Source organism: Palaemon carinicauda, chromosome 34 (assembly GCF_036898095.1).
Source record: "Palaemon carinicauda isolate YSFRI2023 chromosome 34, ASM3689809v2, whole genome shotgun sequence".
In the NCBI taxonomy this organism is placed as follows: Eukaryota; Metazoa; Arthropoda; class Malacostraca; order Decapoda; family Palaemonidae; genus Palaemon; species Palaemon carinicauda.
Genome location: NC_090758.1, coordinates 1,537,160 through 1,559,748, shown reverse-complemented (window position 1 = coordinate 1,559,748; position 22,589 = coordinate 1,537,160). Strand labels below are relative to the sequence as shown.

At 35.7% G+C, this 22,589-nt stretch overlaps 1 protein-coding gene across 1 annotated transcript; it reads right to left on the bottom strand.

Moving 5' to 3' along the window:
* Positions 1 to 1,612: 1,612 nt before the first annotated feature.
* LOC137626532 (uncharacterized) lies at positions 1,613 to 17,965 on the bottom strand (the record flags this gene model as incomplete). Its single annotated transcript, XM_068357576.1, has 5 exons — positions 1,613 to 1,699; positions 15,285 to 15,344; positions 16,432 to 16,539; positions 17,073 to 17,158; positions 17,872 to 17,965. Coding segments are annotated over 5 exons (435 nt in total), but the record flags the coding sequence as incomplete, so codon positions are not given.
* Positions 17,966 to 22,589: the final 4,624 nt, after the last annotated feature.

Below are 22,589 nucleotides of genomic sequence, written 5' to 3'. Positions count from 1 at the left end.
GCTTTTTTTCTCTTTGGTATACATCACAGTTACTGCCTTGATTCATCGGTGAAAATTGAATGATCATTCTTTAATTATCTTTTTTTTATTTATTATAAATTTGTAATAAATATGTTTTATCATCATGACCGATAATTCATATTATTTTCTAATATCTCGTTTTTAGTGGCTATCTTTTTGATAACTACATTTCTTTACACATAGTTAATATATTTGTAAAGATTTACATACATTTCAATTTTCGTAGTTACATTTTTAAATGCTTTCCCACGTAGATATTTGATCGATACAAATATTATTTCTAAATTTGCTTGAAAACAAAAACGTATTGGTTATAATAGTTATATATATCCCTGTGTTATCATCATATATATACTATCCTAGAGTCTATAATTTTCAATAAATGTATTCAGCTTTTTGATACAGCCCCAAGAATACAAAGAATACATAGGAGCTTATACCATAGGATTTCAAACAACCATTGAACACAAAAGACGAGATTAATCTTTCAAGAAATATATTTTATTACCCATATGTCACTCATCAGTAAAAAAAATCAACACTCTTCATATCCTTTAAATATATTCTGATTCAGAAAGGTTATTTGTTATACACAAGGAACAGGGAATATCATAACAAGAGTCCTCCTGATGATTTTTTATCCATTTTGAGCTTGGAAATTTTAGTATGATCTTGATAATAGTTCGATACATGAAATCCTGAAAAAATTACTGGAATCTTAGAAATATTCTTATGTATATTAAAAACATATGTTTTATTTGGTACTAAAAATTTTCTTTAAAAATCTCCAGTTTTTGATAACATCTATTATTTGCAATTATTATCATATGATTGGTGTACTTTGTTATCACCAGGTGTTAATGGATAGATTTCTGGGATCTATTAATATGATATATTTTTGGCCCCCAATTTTCATTTAGTTGGAGTTTTTAATGTCTGAAGGAATCCATTTGTACATTTGAATTCACTTAGAGGCCACTGGCTTCCTTAGAATCATTAGGAATCATTTCAAGTCAAGCATAAGACAAGACTCTGCATATAAATTCTCCGGAATGTCATTATATTCTAGTAATCATTTGGAATCACTTAATATAAACATCAAATTAGCAGTGACTAGTGTTCTGCATAAACCACTGAACAGTGAGACCTCTGGTATCAAAACTGAAATAGGTTTTTAATCTCGGAGCCCTTTGGAGCCATTCTCAGTCGAAGAGGGTTGATGAGGATTCATTATGAATCTGACTCCACGAAGAATCTTTAGAGAAAAGGTATTTTATTCTGGAGCAACGTGGAGTGATTCCCAATCGAAGACGGTTGACGAGGATTCACTATGAGTCTGACTCCACGAAAAATCTTTTGAGAAAAGGTCTTTCATCCTAGAGCAAAATAGTCATTCCCAATTGAAAACGGTTGACGATGATTCCTTATGAATATGACGCCGCGACGACTCCTCAGGAATCGAACACTGAATGAGTAATTGCATATTGCTACTCGTTTAACAATTGGGAAATGTCCTATCACTCCAATAGCCACTCAAAATCACTAGGAATCATTGAGGAATCAACTGGAATCGAAAGGAGTATCTAGAGCCTCAGAGCTCAATAGCCTCTGGTTTCTTATAAGAGACCCCTGCTCTTATATTCCTCAGGAATCGCATCACAGACCATTGAGAGAATATCTGGTAATAAATAAAGAAATTTATAGTTAATTATAATATTCTAAGTTATTACAGAAAAAAGATTAATGCCAAACTTCATTACATATTTTTCTTGTAAATCTCAATAGAAAGTCAGTTTGATTTTATGGCGAAAATTTTCTAATCATAAAAAGCTAAAATTCAATACATTCATAATTAATACAACCTGAACAATAAAATACTTTTGATTCTATGTTTTCTTAAGTAGGTCACCCTCAATCAATCCAGCAAAATAAAAATAAAATCTACTTTCTTATGTGAAGATAATTGCTAATTCAATTCATTTATATTCAATTCTATATCAATGATATGAACCATTGAAAGGATTTTGAATCTTTTTACTTTCAATCATATTCTTTTTTTTTTTAAATAGGTTAGCCCCTAATCAATCAAATCAATACAAAATAATATAGAGTTTTCTGTTTTTAGATTACTGAAAAATTCTATGCATTTATATTTGATTGAAATAAATAATATAAAACAGTGAAAACAAGTTTATTTGAATTTATTTTTAAGTAGATCAGCCCCGAATCAATTCATCAAAACGAAAAATATCAATATTTTTCTATTTTAGATAACTCCAAAATCCAATACTTTTATATTGATTTGGAATGAATAATATAAAAACACTGATATAATTTTTTTGGAAAATATTCAGAAGTAAATATATCCATTATCTTTTTTTTTCTTTGATGAATGCAATGTCTAATAATCTTATATTCAATTGAAGTAAATGATATAAAAAAACTAAATACTTTAATTTGAATAGTTTATTAAGTAGGCCAACTGTAATCAGCCAAACCCTAAAAGAAAAAGATTCTTATTTGTCCTTAGAAAAGCACAAAGGACCAAGTTGGTAAAGCAAGGTGTTGAAATTGGGACACAGATATTTTCTAGTGAATTTATTTCAGTTTTTCCAAGATGGATGATTTATGAGGGGGGAAAAATCCCTGACACTGATTTATCACTTTTCTGAAAGACCTTTATTACCCAATATTGGTGTGAAAATTCAGAGTGGGTGATATTGTAATAATTTATGTTCCGGGGGATTTATCTTTATCTTGAAGTATTTGGGGGAATTCGTGTTTATTATTATTATTATTATTATTATTATTATTATTATTATTATTATTATTATTATTATTATTATTATTATTATTATTGTTATTATTATTATTATTATTATTATTATTATTATTATTATTGCTGTTGTTGTTATTATTTTTTGTTAATTTTTTTTTATTATTATATCTGTTACTGTTGTATTGCTATTGATATTATTGTTGTTGTTGTTCTTGTTGTTGTAGCAATAATAATAATAATAATAATAATAATAATAATAATAATAATAATAATAATAATAATAATGATAATAATAATAATTGTTAGCATTATTAGGATTCCCTTTTATGGGAATGCTATTGTTTTTGGTATTATTATTATTATTATTATTATTATTATTATTATTATTATTATTATTATTATTATTATTATTATTATTATTATTATTTCCACGAGTTTTTTTTTCGCAAGAAATCTGATATAATTATCATAGGTAGCCTATGGTAAGAATATGCCATAGACCCAGTTTAAGTGACCTTGACCTACTTTTCAAGGTCACAGGGGCTTTTAAAGGCAAAATTTGTAAAATTTGAAATTGCCATTAGGCCTAAAGTATAAGCCGTATGGCTAAGGGCCTTATGGACAATGATACAGAGGTAAATCCTCAGATATTGCCCAACTTTAATGAAAGTGGGTCAAGGTCAAGGTTGCTAATGGCCGAACCAGCTCAAAACAGGTTTGTTTCCGATATCTCAAAAACCGGAAGGCCCAGAGCCCTGATCTTAGTGGCATATGATGTCCAATATATTCATCTAAGGTTAACCGAACTTTGGTAGCGACTGCTTAATTACTTTTTTAATATAAATTTTTAACTATTTTTGACATTGCAGAATTCGTGACTTTGGCAATTTCTCCATAAAAAACTGGTTTTTGGTCATAGCATGCTATAGTAAACTACCCCAAACATATGCATAAAACCTCCATATAAAATGTCCAATTTGACCTTGACCCTCATTTTCAAGGTCATATGGCTATTTCATGGAAAAAAAAATGAGGTGGGCTAAAGGTGATGTTTTGTTGACACCCCACCCCTCCCATTCACGCATGCTCTTTCCGAATATGGGGTCATATTTAACCCGTGATCTTCACATGACCTTGTAAGTGCCCATTGTCTTCAAGTTCAAAGGTCAATTTCTCTATATTGGTGATTTTTGTCTATGTTTTTTCTCCATATACCTGCTATTATACAGATAAATTGCTTGAGAATAGTTTTTTTAACGTAACTCAAACTTTAGTCAAAGGGTCATTAGGCCAATAAACCTGTACACAATATGTTTTACTAATTGACAAAAACATTTTGACACCTATTTTGCAGGGGAATCAACCGCCACTGGCTTTAGCCAGTTGCAGTCTAGTTATTATTATTATTATTATTATTATTATTATTATTATTATTATTATTATTATTATTATTATTATTATTATTATAAAAATTCTACGAGACATCGACAAAGAGATGGAGCTGGGGGGAGAGTGACTGCTCCCCGCATCCTAGTTTTGGGGTGTTTGAATGTGCGTGGATGTAGTACGATAGAGAGTTAAAGATGTGAAATTGGAATTATATTTAGAAGTAGAAGGATGGATGTATTGGCCTTGTGTGAGACAAAGATGAAAGGAAAGGGTGAAGTGATGTTTGGTGAAATGTCTGGTAGAGTGTCTGGGATTGAAAGGGGAAGAGCGAGAGAGGGTGTGGCGTTATTGCTGAGTGAATGGATGACAGGTAAAGTAGTGGAATGGAAGGAGATATCATCTAGGTTAATGTGGGTAAGGGTTAGGTTGGGTAGGGAATGTTGGGCGTTTGTCAGTGTGTATGGGCCAGGCAGTGAGAAAAGTGAAGAAGAGCGGAATGAGTTCTGGAATGAATTAACTAGGTGTGGAGAAGGACTGGGTAGAAGGAATTATGTAGTTGTCATGGGTGACTTAAATGCTAGAATGGGCGCTGGAGAGGTAGAAGGTGTCATTGGGAAGTATGGCGTACCAGGTTAAAATGAGAGTTGTGAGAGACTGGTAGATATGTGTGTTGAACAAGAGATGGTAATAAGTGCTAGCTTTTTTGAAAAGAAAGATAAAAATAAGTATACATGGGTAAGAGTGGCAAATGGAAGAGTAGTAGAAAGGGCATTTATGGATTATGTGTTGATAACTAAAAGAATGTTTGGAAGATTGAAAGACGTGCTCGTGTTTAGGGGTATGGCTAACGGTATGTCTGATTATTTTTTGGTGGAAGGAAAATTAGTTGTAGCAAAAGAGTGGGGAAATAGAGTAGGTGGATGTAAGAGAAACTGGTAATTTAGAGGAGTGGAAGTTAGTAAAAGAAAATTTTGTTGGGATTGCAAGTGATGTATGTGGCAAGAAGGTTGTTGGAGGCAGCATGAGGAAGGGCAGTGAATGGTGGAATGAAGGAGTGAAGGTAAAAGTGGAAGAGAAGAAGAGGGCTTTTGAAGAATGGCTAAAGAGTAATAGTATAGAGAAGTATGAAAAATATAGAGAGAAAAATGTGGAAGTAAAGCGCAAGGTACGTGAGGCAAAGAAGGCAGCTGACCTGAGGTGGGGTCAGGGATTGGGTCAGTCATATGAAGAGAATAAGAAGTTTTGGAAAGAAGTGAAGAGAGTAAGGAAGGCTGGCGCAAGAATTGAAGAGACAGTGAAAGATGGAAATGGAAGGTTGTTAAAAGGAGAGGAGGCAAGGAAAAGGTGGACGGAATATTTTGAAAGTTTGCTGAATGTTGAGGATAATAGGGAGGCAGATATAATTGCTGTTCCAGGTGTTGAGGTGCCAGTGATGGGAGAGGAGAATGAGAGACAGATTACAATAAGAAGTGAGGAGAGCACTAGATGAAACGAGAGTAGGAAAAGCATCTGGTATGGATGGTGTGAAAGCTGAGATGTTGAAGGAAGGGGATGTGGCTGTACTTGAATGGTTGGTGAGATTGTTTAATATGTGTTTTGTGTTGTCAATAGTACCAGTAGATTGAGTTTGTGCATGTATTGTACCACTATATAAGGGTAAGGGAGATGTACATGGGTGATGTAATTCAAGGTGTATTAGTTTGTTGAGTGTAGTTGGAAAAGTGAATGGTAGAGTAATGATTAATAGGATTAAAAATAAAACAGATAATGCAATCTTGGAAGTAGAGCGTGGTTTTAGAAGAGGTAGGGGTTATATGAATCAGATTTTTACAGTAAGGTAGATATGCTAGAAATATTTAACAATAGGTAAGGAGGTGTATGTTGCGTTTATGGATCTGGAGAAAGCATGTGATAGAGTTGATAGGGAAGCAATGTGGAATATGATGAGGTTATATGGAGTTGGTGGAAGGTTGTTGCAAGCAGTGAAATGTTTCTACAAAGGTAGTAAAGCATGTGTTAGAATAGGAAATGAAGTGAGTGATTGGTTTCCGGTGAGAGTGGGGCTGAGACAGGGATGTGTGATGTCGCCGTGGTTGTTTAACTTGTATGTTGATGGAGTGGTGAGAGAGGTGAATGCTCGAGTGCTTAGACGAGTATTAAAACTGGTAGGAGAGAATGACCATGAATGGGAGGTAAATCAGTTGTTGTTTGCGGATGATACTGTACTGGTAGCAGATACAGAAGAGAAGCTTGACCGACTAGTGACAGAATTTGGAAGGGTGTGTGAGAGAAGGAAGTTGAGAGTTAATGTGGGTAAGAGTAAGGTTATGAGATGTACGAGAAGGGAAGTTGGAGCAAGGTTGAATGTCATGTTGAATGGAGAGTTACTTGAGGAGGTGGATCAGTTTAAGTACTTGGGGTCTGTTGTTGCAGCAAATGGTGGAGTGGAAGCAGATGTACGCCAGAGAGTGAATGAAGGTTGCAAAGTGTTGGAGGCAGTTAAGGGAGTAGTAAAAAATAGAGGGTTGGGCATGAATATAAAGAGAGTTCTATATGAGAAAGTGATTGTACCAACTGTGGTGTATGGATCGGAGTTGTGGGGAATGAAAGTGATGGAGAGACAGAAATTGAATATGTTTGAAATGAAGTGTCTAAGGAGTATGGCTGGTGTATCTCGAGTAGATAGGGTTAGGAACAAAGTGGTGAGGGAGAGAACGGGTGTAAGAAATGTGTTAGCGGCTAGAGTGGATATGAATGTGTTGAGGTGGTTTGGCCATGTTGAGAGAATGGAAAATGGTTGTCTTCTAAAGAAGGTGATGAATGCAAGAGTTGATGGGAGAAGTACAAGAGGAAGGCCAAGGTTTGGGAGGATGGATGGTGTGAAGAAAGCTCTGGGTGATAGGAGGATAGATGTGAGAGAGGCAAGAGAGCGTGCTAGAAATAAGAATGAATGGCGAGCGATTGTGACGCAGTTCCGGTAGGCCCTGCTGCTTCCTCCGGTGCCTTAGATGACCGTGGAGGTAGCAGCAGTAGGGGATTTAGCATTATGAAGCTTCATCTGTGGTGGATAATGTGGGAGGTTGGGCTGTGGCACCCTAGCAGTAACAGCTGAACTCGATTGAGTCCCTTGTCAGGCTGAAGGAACGTAGAGAATAGATGTCCCCTTTTTTTTTGTTTCATTGTTGATGTCGGCTACCCCCAAAATTGGGGGAAGTGCCTTTGGTATATGTATGTATGTATGTATGTATGTATGTATGTATTATTATTGTTATTATTATTATTATTTTTTTTTTATTACATTACCCATCATATAAGATAGATTTGTTTTTGTAATATTTACACCATACTATTAAAACATCCCATCAAAACAAGTTAAGACAATGCCCATGAAAACTCTATACACTTTGAAATATTGAAATATTGAGAATAGCCCTGGATACCAAACTACCAATAGATGCTAATATATTTAGAAAAATACTAATTGATGATACTTACGTTGATAAAAACTCTGGTTGAAAAGAATATCATTTCAGCTTTGCAGATTCCATCAAATCTCTGTGCAAAAGAAGAGAAAAGAAATTATTATTAGTTCATGTTTTTTGACCTCTTTGAGAAGCTTATGATAAAGGATTGTTTTTATTATTATTATTATTATTATTATTATTATTATTATTATTATTATTATTATTATTATTATTATTATTATTAGCTAAGCCAAAGCTCTAGTTGGATAAGAATGATGCTATAAGACCGAGAGTTTCAATTGACAAAAACATTTTGACACCTATTTTGCAGGGGAATCAACCGCCACTGGCTTTAGCCAGTTGCAGTCTAGTTATTATTATTATTATTATTATTATTATTATTATTATTATTATAAAAATTCTACGAGACATCGACAAAGAGATGGAGCTGGGGGGAGAGTGACTGCTCCCCGCATCCTAGTTTTGGGGTGTTTGAATGTGCGTGGATGTAGTACGATAGAGAGTTAAAGATGTGAAATTGGAAGTATATTTAGAAGTAGAAGGATGGATGTATTGGCCTTGTGTGAGACAAAGATGAAAGGAAAGGGTGAAGTGATGTTTGGTGAAATGTCTGGTAGAGTGTCTGGGATTGAAAGGGGAAGAGCGAGAGAGGGTGTGGCGTTATTGCTGAGTGAATGGATGACAGGTAAAGTAGTGGAATGGAAGGAGATATCATCTAGGTTAATGTGGGTAAGGGTTAGGTTGGGTAGGGAATGTTGGGCGTTTGTCAGTGTGTATGGGCCAGGCAGTGAGAAAAGTGAAGAGGAGCGGAATGAGTTCTGGAATGAATTAACTAGGTGTGGAGAAGGACTGGGTAGAAGGAATTATGTAGTTGTCATGGGTGACTTAAATGCTAGAATGGGCGCTGGAGAGGTAGAAGGTGTCATTGGGAAGTATGGCGTACCAGGTTAAAATGAGAGTTGTGAGAGACTGGTAGATATGTGTGTTGAACAAGAGATGGTAATAAGTGCTAGCTTTTTTGAAAAGAAAGATAAAAATAAGTATACATGGGTAAGAGTGGCAAATGGAAGAGTAGTAGAAAGGGCATTTATGGATTATGTGTTGATAACTAAAAGAATGTTTGGAAGATTGAAAGACGTGCTCGTGTTTAGGGGTATGGCTAACGGTATGTCTGATTATTTTTTGGTGGAAGGAAAATTAGTTGTAGCAAAAGAGTGGGGAAATAGAGTAGGTGGATGTAAGAGAAACTGGTAATTTAGAGGAGTGGAAGTTAGTAAAAGAAAATTTTGTTGGGATTGCAAGTGATGTATGTGGCAAGAAGGTTGTTGGAGGCAGCATGAGGAAGGGCAGTGAATGGTGGAATGAAGGAGTGAAGGTAAAAGTGGAAGAGAAGAAGAGGGCTTTTGAAGAATGGCTAAAGAGTAATAGTATAGAGAAGTATGAAAAATATAGAGAGAAAAATGTGGAAGTAAAGCGCAAGGTACGTGAGGCAAAGAAGGCAGCTGACCTGAGGTGGGGTCAGGGATTGGGTCAGTCATATGAAGAGAATAAGAAGTTTTGGAAAGAAGTGAAGAGAGTAAGGAAGGCTGGCGCAAGAATTGAAGAGACAGTGAAAGATGGAAATGGAAGGTTGTTAAAAGGAGAGGAGGCAAGGAAAAGGTGGACGGAATATTTTGAAAGTTTGCTGAATGTTGAGGATAATAGGGAGGCAGATATAATTGCTGTTCCAGGTGTTGAGGTGCCAGTGATGGGAGAGGAGAATGAGAGACAGATTACAATAAGAAGTGAGGAGAGCACTAGATGAAACGAGAGTAGGAAAAGCATCTGGTATGGATGGTGTGAAAGCTGAGATGTTGAAGGAAGGGGATGTGGCTGTACTTGAATGGTTGGTGAGATTGTTTAATATGTGTTTTGTGTTGTCAATAGTACCAGTAGATTGGGTTTGTGCATGTATTGTACCACTATATAAGGGTAAGGGAGATGTACATGGGTGATGTAATTCAAGGTGTATTAGTTTGTTGAGTGTAGTTGGAAAAGTGAATGGTAGAGTAATGATTAATAGGATTAAAAATAAAACAGATAATGCAATCTTGGAAGTAGAGCGTGGTTTTAGAAGAGGTAGGGGTTATATGAATCAGATTTTTACAGTAAGGTAGATATGCTAGAAATATTTAACAATAGGTAAGGAGGTGTATGTTGCGTTTATGGATCTGGAGAAAGCATGTGATAGAGTTGATAGGGAAGCAATGTGGAATATGATGAGGTTATATGGAGTTGGTGGAAGGTTGTTGCAAGCAGTGAAATGTTTCTACAAAGGTAGTAAAGCATGTGTTAGAATAGGAAATGAAGTGAGTGATTGGTTTCCGGTGAGAGTGGGGCTGAGACAGGGATGTGTGATGTCGCCGTGGTTGTTTAACTTGTATGTTGATGGAGTGGTGAGAGAGGTGAATGCTCGAGTGCTTAGACGAGTATTAAAACTGGTAGGAGAGAATGACCATGAATGGGAAGTAAATCAGTTGTTGTTTGCGGATGATACTGTACTGGTAGCAGATACAGAAGAGAAGCTTGACCGACTAGTGACAGAATTTGGAAGGGTGTGTGAGAGAAGGAAGTTGAGAGTTAATGTGGGTAAGAGTAAGGTTATGAGATGTACGAGAAGGGAAGTTGGAGCAAGGTTGAATGTCATGTTGAATGGAGAGTTACTTGAGGAGGTGGATCAGTTTAAGTACTTGGGGTCTGTTGTTGCAGCAAATGGTGGAGTGGAAGCAGATGTACGCCAGAGAGTGAATGAAGGTTGCAAAGTGTTGGAGGCAGTTAAGGGAGTAGTAAAAAATAGAGGGTTGGGCATGAATATAAAGAGAGTTCTATATGAGAAAGTGATTGTACCAACTGTGGTGTATGGATCGGAGTTGTGGGGAATGAAAGTGATGGAGAGACAGAAATTGAATATGTTTGAAATGAAGTGTCTAAGGAGTATGGCTGGTGTATCTCGAGTAGATAGGGTTAGGAACAAAGTGGTGAGGGAGAGAACGGGTGTAAGAAATGTGTTAGCGGCTAGAGTGGATATGAATGTGTTGAGGTGGTTTGGCCATGTTGAGAGAATGGAAAATGGTTGTCTTCTAAAGAAGGTGATGAATGCAAGAGTTGATGGGAGAAGTACAAGAGGAAGGCCAAGGTTTGGGAGGATGGATGGTGTGAAGAAAGCTCTGGGTGATAGGAGGATAGATGTGAGAGAGGCAAGAGAGCGTGCTAGAAATAAGAATGAATGGCGAGCGATTGTGACGCAGTTCCGGTAGGCCCTGCTGCTTCCTCCGGTGCCTTAGATGACCGTGGAGGTAGCAGCAGTAGGGGATTTAGCATTATGAAGCTTCATCTGTGGTGGATAATGTGGGAGGTTGGGCTGTGGCACCCTAGCAGTACCAGCTGAACTCGATTGAGTCCCTTGTCAGGCTGAAGGAACGTAGAGAATAGATGTCCCCTTTTTTTTTGTTTCATTGTTGATGTCGGCTACCCCCAAAATTGGGGGAAGTGCCTTTGGTATATGTATGTATGTATGTATGTATGTATGTATGTATTATTATTGTTATTATTATTATTATTTTTTTTTTATTACATTACCCATCATATAAGATAGATTTGTTTTTGTAATATTTACACCATACTATTAAAACATCCCATCAAAACAAGTTAAGACAATGCCCATGAAAACTCTATACACTTTGAAATATTGAAATATTGAGAATAGCCCTGGATACCAAACTACCAATAGATGCTAATATATTTAGAAAAATACTAATTGATGATACTTACGTTGATAAAAACTCTGGTTGAAAAGAATATCATTTCAGCTTTGCAGATTCCATCAAATCTCTGTGCAAAAGAAGAGAAAAGAAATTATTATTAGTTCATGTTTTTTGACCTCTTTGAGAAGCTTATGATAAAGGATTGTTTTTATTATTATTATTATTATTATTATTATTATTATTATTATTATTATTATTATTATTATTATTAGCTAAGCCAAAGCTCTAGTTGGATAAGAATGATGCTATAAGACCGAGAGTTTCAATTGACAAAAACATTTTGACACCTATTTTGCAGGGGAATCAACCGCCACTGGCTTTAGCCAGTTGCAGTCTAGTTATTATTATTATTATTATTATTATTATTATTATTATTATTATTATTATTATAAAAATTCTACGAGACATCGACAAAGAGATGGAGCTGGGGGGAGAGTGACTGCTCCCCGCATCCTAGTTTTGGGGTGTTTGAATGTGCGTGGATGTAGTACGATAGAGAGTTAAAGATGTGAAATTGGAAGTATATTTAGAAGTAGAAGGATGGATGTATTGGCCTTGTGTGAGACAAAGATGAAAGGAAAGGGTGAAGTGATGTTTGGTGAAATGTCTGGTAGAGTGTCTGGGATTGAAAGGGGAAGAGCGAGAGAGGGTGTGGCGTTATTGCTGAGTGAATGGATGACAGGTAAAGTAGTGGAATGGAAGGAGATATCATCTAGGTTAATGTGGGTAAGGGTTAGGTTGGGTAGGGAATGTTGGGCGTTTGTCAGTGTGTATGGGCCAGGCAGTGAGAAAAGTGAAGAGGAGCGGAATGAGTTCTGGAATGAATTAACTAGGTGTGGAGAAGGACTGGGTAGAAGGAATTATGTAGTTGTCATGGGTGACTTAAATGCTAGAATGGGCGCTGGAGAGGTAGAAGGTGTCATTGGGAAGTATGGCGTACCAGGTTAAAATGAGAGTTGTGAGAGACTGGTAGATATGTGTGTTGAACAAGAGATGGTAATAAGTGCTAGCTTTTTTGAAAAGAAAGATAAAAATAAGTATACATGGGTAAGAGTGGCAAATGGAAGAGTAGTAGAAAGGGCATTTATGGATTATGTGTTGATAACTAAAAGAATGTTTGGAAGATTGAAAGACGTGCTCGTGTTTAGGGGTATGGCTAACGGTATGTCTGATTATTTTTTGGTGGAAGGAAAATTAGTTGTAGCAAAAGAGTGGGGAAATAGAGTAGGTGGATGTAAGAGAAACTGGTAATTTAGAGGAGTGGAAGTTAGTAAAAGAAAATTTTGTTGGGATTGCAAGTGATGTATGTGGCAAGAAGGTTGTTGGAGGCAGCATGAGGAAGGGCAGTGAATGGTGGAATGAAGGAGTGAAGGTAAAAGTGGAAGAGAAGAAGAGGGCTTTTGAAGAATGGCTAAAGAGTAATAGTATAGAGAAGTATGAAAAATATAGAGAGAAAAATGTGGAAGTAAAGCGCAAGGTACGTGAGGCAAAGAGGGCAGCTGACCTGAGGTGGGGTCAGGGATTGGGTCAGTCATATGAAGAGAATAAGAAGTTTTGGAAAGAAGTGAAGAGAGTAAGGAAGGCTGGCGCAAGAATTGAAGAGACAGTGAAAGATGGAAATGGAAGGTTGTTAAAAGGAGAGGAGGCAAGGAAAAGGTGGACGGAATATTTTGAAAGTTTGCTGAATGTTGAGGATAATAGGGAGGCAGATATAATTGCTGTTCCAGGTGTTGAGGTGCCAGTGATGGGAGAGGAGAATGAGAGACAGATTACAATAAGAAGTGAGGAGAGCACTAGATGAAACGAGAGTAGGAAAAGCATCTGGTATGGATGGTGTGAAAGCTGAGATGTTGAAGGAAGGGGATGTGGCTGTACTTGAATGGTTGGTGAGATTGTTTAATATGTGTTTTGTGTTGTCAATAGTACCAGTAGATTGAGTTTGTGCATGTATTGTACCACTATATAAGGGTAAGGGAGATGTACATGGGTGATGTAATTCAAGGTGTATTAGTTTGTTGAGTGTAGTTGGAAAAGTGAATGGTAGAGTAATGATTAATAGGATTAAAAATAAAACAGATAATGCAATCTTGGAAGTAGAGCGTGGTTTTAGAAGAGGTAGGGGTTATATGAATCAGATTTTTACAGTAAGGTAGATATGCTAGAAATATTTAACAATAGGTAAGGAGGTGTATGTTGCGTTTATGGATCTGGAGAAAGCATGTGATAGAGTTGATAGGGAAGCAATGTGGAATATGATGGGGTTATATGGAGTTGGTGGAAGGTTGTTGCAAGCAGTGAAATGTTTCTACAAAGGTAGTAAAGCATGTGTTAGAATAGGAAATGAAGTGAGTGATTGGTTTCCGGTGAGAGTGGGGCTGAGACAGGGATGTGTGATGTCGCCGTGGTTGTTTAACTTGTATGTTGATGGAGTGGTGAGAGAGGTGAATGCTCGAGTGCTTAGACGAGTATTAAAACTGGTAGGAGAGAATGACCATGAATGGGAGGTAAATCAGTTGTTGTTTGCGGATGATACTGTACTGGTAGCAGATACAGAAGAGAAGCTTGACCGACTAGTGACAGAATTTGGAAGGGTGTGTGAGAGAAGGAAGTTGAGAGTTAATGTGGGTAAGAGTAAGGTTATGAGATGTACGAGAAGGGAAGTTGGAGCAAGGTTGAATGTCATGTTGAATGGAGAGTTACTTGAGGAGGTGGATCAGTTTAAGTACTTGGGGTCTGTTGTTGCAGCAAATGGTGGAGTGGAAGCAGATGTACGCCAGAGAGTGAATGAAGGTTGCAAAGTGTTGGAGGCAGTTAAGGGAGTAGTAAAAAATAGAGGGTTGGGCATGAATATAAAGAGAGTTCTATATGAGAAAGTGATTGTACCAACTGTGGTGTATGGATCGGAGTTGTGGGGAATGAAAGTGATGGAGAGACAGAAATTGAATATGTTTGAAATGAAGTGTCTAAGGAGTATGGCTGGTGTATCTCGAGTAGATAGGGTTAGGAACAAAGTGGTGAGGGAGAGAACGGGTGTAAGAAATGTGTTAGCGGCTAGAGTGGATATGAATGTGTTGAGGTGGTTTGGCCATGTTGAGAGAATGGAAAATGGTTGTCTTCTAAAGAAGGTGATGAATGCAAGAGTTGATGGGAGAAGTACAAGAGGAAGGCCAAGGTTTGGGAGGATGGATGGTGTGAAGAAAGCTCTGGGTGATAGGAGGATAGATGTGAGAGAGGCAAGAGAGCGTGCTAGAAATAAGAATGAATGGCGAGCGATTGTGACGCAGTTCCGGTAGGCCCTGCTGCTTCCTCCGGTGCCTTAGATGACCGTGGAGGTAGCAGCAGTAGGGGATTTAGCATTATGAAGCTTCATCTGTGGTGGATAATGTGGGAGGTTGGGCTGTGGCACCCTAGCAGTACCAGCTGAACTCGATTGAGTCCCTTGTCAGGCTGAAGGAACGTAGAGAATAGATGTCCCCTTTTTTTTTGTTTCATTGTTGATGTCGGCTACCCCCAAAATTGGGGGAAGTGCCTTTGGTATATGTATGTATGTATGTATGTATGTATGTATGTATTATTATTGTTATTATTATTATTATTTTTTTTTTATTACATTACCCATCATATAAGATAGATTTGTTTTTGTAATATTTACACCATACTATTAAAACATCCCATCAAAACAAGTTAAGACAATGCCCATGAAAACTCTATACACTTTGAAATATTGAAATATTGAGAATAGCCCTGGATACCAAACTACCAATAGATGCTAATATATTTAGAAAAATACTAATTGATGATACTTACGTTGATAAAAACTCTGGTTGAAAAGAATATCATTTCAGCTTTGCAGATTCCATCAAATCTCTGTGCAAAAGAAGAGAAAAGAAATTATTATTAGTTCATGTTTTTTGACCTCTTTGAGAAGCTTATGATAAAGGATTGTTTTTATTATTATTATTATTATTATTATTATTATTATTATTATTATTATTATTATTATTATTATTATTATTATTATTATTATTAGCTAAGCCAAAGCTCTAGTTGGATAAGAATGATGCTATAAGACCGAGAGTTTCAATAGAGAAAATAACCCAGTGAAGAAAGCAAATATGTGTGTGCGTGCATATATACGTATAAATTAACTAATAGTAAATATCAATTGAAAAGGAATGTAAAATTATTTACATTTGCAAAGATTTTCATAAGAACCTATCAAGAAAAAATATATAAATATATATATATATATATATATATATATATATATATATATATATATATATATATATATATATATATATATATATATATTCTAATAAAAAATTTATAATGGTCATTTTAAAAAGAAACATATCATATACATTCTCCAATGAAAAAAAAATCTGAAAAGCATTATCATCTGTTCTGAGAAATTATTATACTGAGAAGAGATTTTTTTTTCTTTTTCTATTTTTTTTTCTTTAACGTCAAGTGGACTTGGTACAGTATACAGCCGTATATATAGATTTTCTGTAGGGCTCTCCACTTGTTAGAAATAATCAGAAATGAGAAGTTCTACCATGCAAAGAATGATTGATGGGATATTCAACATATATAGAGGAACAGTGGTAATTAGGTAGGATAATAATAATAATAATAATAATAATAATAATAATAATAATAATAATAATAATAATAATAATAATAAAACTTTCTGAAACCTTAAGACATCACCTAGTTATAACTGAAAGTTCTAGAGAAAGAATAATGATTGGAATGACCATAAACAGACGCGACTGGAAGGTCATGTCTGAGGCCTTTGTTCTACTGTGATTAGTAATGGCTGTTGATGCGTGTATAAGCAAACATATTTTATATACATACATACATACATACATATATATATATATATATATATATATATATATATATATATATATATATATATATATATATGTATATATCCCCTTACCTTATTTATATGATCTCTTAAGACGTTGGAATACATACAACAGACAGCTTCTAGGGCCATAAGGGCAATATTGGCCACCACCCATGGCACTACCAGTCCAATCCTCTTCTGGAATAGAGTAGATGGCATTCAATGAGAGAGAGAGAGAGAGAGAGAGAGAGAGAGAGAGAGAGAGAGAGAGAGAGAGAGAGAGAGAGAGAGAGAGCTATTATATATGCAAATGACGTCTCGGATGTGGGGAGAGGTTGAGATAGAGCATATCATTAGAAAGAGAGAGAGAGAGAGAGAGAGAGAGAGAGAGAGAGAGAGAGAGAGAGAGAGAGAGAGAGAGAGAGAGAGAGAGATAACGTAAAAGTTGTATATAAATATAATATAATTATAAAGAGAGATTCGCCAAATTGTCAGAATTTACCTTAATTTAAAGTAACTTTCTAAAGTTATAAATATTTTGACATATATAATCAATTGAATATCCAACATAATTCTTCATTTGATTAAAAAACCTCATAAAAGATTTTTATATAACAAATATTTCAATCAATGAAGTTAAAACAATGGAACCTTTAAAGGCAATATATTGATATCCACTTATCCTAAATATCCCAGACTTAGTGATTCATTATATTCTAAATCTCACGTACCTGACAAACACCAACGAGAAGAGACGAACTTAGAGCCACCAGTGTTATATGGGTGACAATGATTGATATATATGATATTTGTACCCCTGGAATATATATAACATAGCATATTATAATATATATGTGTTGATAATTTGTGTAATTCTTAATAAAAAAGAAAAAATAGGGTTACTTATTATAGTTAATTGCAATGATAAACATATTTAAAATTCATTCTAATGACAAAAGAATATTTCATGACTTCTGATTTTTGAGGACTATATTTAATTTTATTTCAGAAGATTGAATTAACAATAATATAATAGAAAAATAATGTGTAGAGATACACACATATATAAATGATTAAAAAAAATTATATACATATATACATACATATATATATATATATATATATATATATATATATATATATATATATATTATATATATACATATATTTTATATATATATATATATATATAATATATATATATATATATATATATATATATATATATATATATATATATATTCGTGTTTATATATGTATAAACGCTTTTATTGTTCATATATATATATATATGAAGGCATACATATATATATACATATATATATATATAATATATATATATATATATATATATATATATATATATATATATATATATATATATATATATATATATAAAATGTAAATATGTTTATTTATACAGTATGTATATATGTATATATACATACAAACACACACACACGCATATATATAGAGATTAATAAGATTATATTTATATATATATATACATAAACAATACCAAGTGTTTACCATAATAAACATCTTGTAAGTGATAAGGATCATAGGCGCTGACGACGACTCTCCAGCAGTATATGGCCACTACCAATAGCGAGGAAAAGAGATTAATGAAGAGTTACTCATTTATGGAAATATGAATGATGAATAGCAATGATGATTTCATTAAATTAACTTTGGAATAGTGAAATGTTAATAATGTTTTTTGTATTTATGATGCATTTATACATTTATTATGTCTATATGAATTATCATTATTGCTATTTCTATAAGCAGGAGAAAATAGCCCAGTGAGGAAAAGTTATAATAAAATATCAAATATGCTATATGTAAGTAATGAATACAAATTCTAAGATATTTTAAGATCAGCAACAAAGTTTAAGTTGATTAGTCAAATACAAGTAATAGTCCAGTATATACATTTTCATATATATATATATATATATATATATATATATATATATATATATATATATATATATATATATATATATATATATATATATATATATATATATATATATAAATATATATATATATATATATATATATATATATATATATATATATATATATATATATATATATATATATATATATATATATATATATATATATATATGTGTAAACAGACACGAATCGCGTCCTCTATTCCCATTATTGAACAGGCCAAATATAAAATTTTGAAGTCGTTTAGTTGCCAAACTAGGTACTGGACGAATTATTTAACAAGTGACAATCTGGGTAAAGAATTGTTGTTTTACACTTGATCTTGAGGACTGGAGCTAGGCGGTTCTCTTTTCAAGATCGCCATTAATAATTTAGAATAAGACTGCGCCCTTCAACTAAATAACTTGGAGTAAGTAACTGTATAAATTGATCCATTCCATTTGTAATTTACTGGTCAATTCAAATTCAAATTTGTTATTTCTGTTTTGATTGGTTTTGTTGTAATATTCTTATTATTGTTTTTTGTAAGTCGTAATACAAGTGCAATCTAATTTTAATTTAGGTCTGTTGACATTTTTTTCTGTAAAAGTAGGAAAAAAATGTTATTGTAATTATTTCATTTGCAGAATGAAATGTCTGTAACGACTTAAACGTCGTGACGTTACATGCCTCGTTCGTATGGTTGGTTGAGGTGTCAATGGTCTTATTCTGATTGGGCAGGTGCAACCCCCTGCAGTTGTGTTACATTTCATTACCAAGTACTCTGCGGAATCGAGGAAACTTTAAAGTAAGTTCGTTCCAATTTGTGCCTTGTGATATGTAAATTGTCCTCAAGGTCAACTCGTTCATAAATTACTTAATTGTCAACAACAGCAAACAAAAGTGTCAACGAGTTTAGTTCGTGAAAGCTGATTGTTTAAATGCCTAAGTAGTTGGTTCCGTCAATGACTAGTCGTCTAGAAAAGTGGCTATTATCAGTTATCGACCCCAAGTTGTTGTTTTGAAGCAATACTGTGTTCCAGTTCTCATAATTGGGTCGTTGAGTTCATCGTTTGAGTGTTGTACTTCTGTTTACTGTTCAATCTCAAAAACATGCCTTCCAGGAAAGTGAAATCTTTGACTCAGAAGAAATTTGGCATTGCCTTTGAGACCTGGACTATTGAAAGTTTGGACGCCGAGACCATCTCAGCAGATGCAGAGAACGCCACTGTTGATGATCTAAGGTTATCATTGAACTCTCTTCGTGAATCATATAGTGATTTGAAAAGAGTGTCCACAGGCAATCTGACTTGTGACGAAACTTTGAAAACATTGCGTGACGCAAGTGTTACCTTCCACAAGCTGAGGACACAGATAAATGAACGAATGGAAAAGCTATTGGTAAAAGAGGACATTCCTAAGCATGCTAATGAGGTCAGCAAGCCTAATTCGTCATTAGTCTAATTGAAGAAACTTTCTTGTCCGACGTGGGATGGTGAAGTTCGATCGTATAAAAAAATCAAGAAAAATTTCGAGCTATTAGTTCAGAGCCAGATGTCTGGGGAGATGGCACTTTTGAGACTGAGAGAAGCATTGCGAGAAAATTCGAGAGAAGGCCTCATTGTTCAGTCGAAATCGAGCTTGGATGAAGCATGGTCAGCATTAGATTGCATTTACGGAAGAGGAAACCCCCTCCGTGACGCAGTCCTCAAGGACGTCCATGACATTAGGCCTGTCAGAAGTGAGTCTGATGCAGATGGTCTTCGTCGATTGGTAACTGAACTTACTGTTGCTAAACAGGACCTGAGATCGGTAAACCAAATGTGTGCATTAGGTGAGTTGGCATTTTCTATCCTAATGGAAAAAATCCCAGTAGAACTGCGCAGGAGAATCGACAGAAAAATTCTGGCAGACGACCTTGATGCTGAAGCCTCCTTCGATATACTCTTAGAAATGGCCGACACGGCAGCCTCAATCGAAGAAACAGCTAAATTGCGAGCAGAAGCTCATTCTAGTTACATTTTCAGAGAAGAGCCGACGATGGTCGTTAAGAATTATCAGGTTAGCAGTAAGGACAGAAACATTGATAACAGCGGTTCGAAAGGTGCCAAGCCTGGCAAAAATGGAACGCCCAAAAAGGGTAACGGTTGGAAGGAATCGAAAACAGGGAAGCCAAAAAATTCCCCATCTTCTGTTCAATCATGTATTTTTCATTCTATTGCTGATCACCAAACGTCTGAATGCAGATTGTTCCTAGGTCTTTCGTCCATAAAAAAAGAAAGAAACCTTGAAGGAACATAACCGGTGTGGAAAGTGCTTTTGTTTTCACCCTTCAAATAAGTGCAGAAATAAGCACGTTTGTCAGGAGGTTAATTGCAAGACGCCAGACAATCATCATACTCTATTGCATGCTGCTTGCCTAGCTGCGTCAAGCATGGTTTATGGTCCTGTTGATTGCGATAAACTCCGTCATCATCTAGGCCAGAACACAATGAGACCTAGTCATACAGCCTTCACGAAAAGGAAAGGCAATCTTTTTAGGGTTTCAGTTCTTTGTGACTTGGGAGCTACTGTCTCACAGATTCTGAACTCGGTGGCAAGGGAAGCTTGTATCAGACCAGTATCCAGAATCAAGAACTTGATGATGAGGACTGCTGGGGAGAGCCAGCCACAAGATTGGGGACCGGCTGATCTGTACAGCATCCCACTCTACGATGCAGAAGGTAACTTCGTGACTGCAGTTGATTGCATTTGTGTCGATTACATCGGTGAACTTGATGGAGGCAGTTATCATGCATCTGCTGACATGTTCAGAGATGACGTTAATCCATCAGAAATTTTAGAGCCTGTTCACGGTGACATCAAGTTGCTCATCGGAGACAATCATGCCAGCATATTTCCACGAACGGTGAAGACAAGAGAAAACCTTGTTTAAGCTGAGACTAACTTTTGGTTCATTCTACATGGTTCTCACGAGACTTTTCTGCCGCCAATTCTCATGAACCAAGTGTGATGCTGTCAGAGCTTCTCAACAGAAAGATTTCTGCTGTTCTTCTGCAGTCAACGTCATCAGTTGCAGTAAGTTATGCTGAACGGCCGAAAGGGGAAGTTTCCACAGATAAAGCCCGGTGCAATGGCTCCGTGCAGCAGGTTGCAGAAAGTGGTGGACATTCGGTTCTTTCAATAAAGACCAGTGCTGAGACTGTGTTTGATCGTATATGTGAAGTAGAGGATGGTCCGGTTTGTCATCGGTGCGACGCGTTCGGCATAAACTCAGAAGAGGAGCGAAGAGTACAGACATACAAGAGTTTTCTCACCTACGACCCTGAACAGAAGATATTCGTTTGCAGATTACCATGGAGGGAAAGCTTCCGTACCTTGTCGGACAATCGACCTATTGCCCTCAAACGCCTAAATTCGTTAACACGTACCATGTCCAGAAACGAAGCTTTAAAGAACTGGTATGTAGACGAATTTGAAAAGTTGATGAAAGACGGCTATATGACAGAGGTTACAGCTGAGAAGGATGCGCAGTAGAAATCTAATGGTGGCAAATTCTACTACATCTGTCATTTTGCACACTTTAATGAGCATAGTTCCTCAACCCCACTCGGAATCATATTTGATGCAAGTGTTCCATTTAAAGGCAAGGCTATCAACTCCTTGTGGGAACCACCACCAAATTTGATTCCACCAATTCCAACCCTGCTGTTAAGGTTCCAGGAAAGAAAAATACCAGTTGCAATGGACATAAGTAAAGCATACTCCACTGTTCGCCTTGAGACAGAAGAATCTCATCTGCACTGCCTTTTGTGGAATCAACTGGACAAGGAAAAAGAAGTCAAGACGCTGCGATTACTACGAAACTCCTGGGGAACTACTCCGGCATGTGGTATATGCAGTGTAGCAATACTCATCATAGCTGAGAAATTCAAGGACAAGTACCCACAGGTATATGAATTCGTAAAATCGAAGTTGTATGTTGATGATGGTACTACAAGTGTTGATGATGTTTCCACGGCATTACAACTTGCTAAGGAACTCAACATTGTCCTTAGCGAGGCATCCTTCATCATAAAACATTTCATGATCGGTGGAAGTGAAAGTGATATTGATGCTCACATAAAGAAGTGCCCGGATGTACCTGACAATATGCGAAGGACACTAGAGCAGGAAAGAATCCTGGGTGTAATATATCATTCTGCCAACGATGAAATTTCCATTTCAGGTAAAATTAACTTCTCAAAGAAAAGGAGAGGCATTAGATCAGAAGAATATATCAGTTTAGAAAACTTTGATGATGC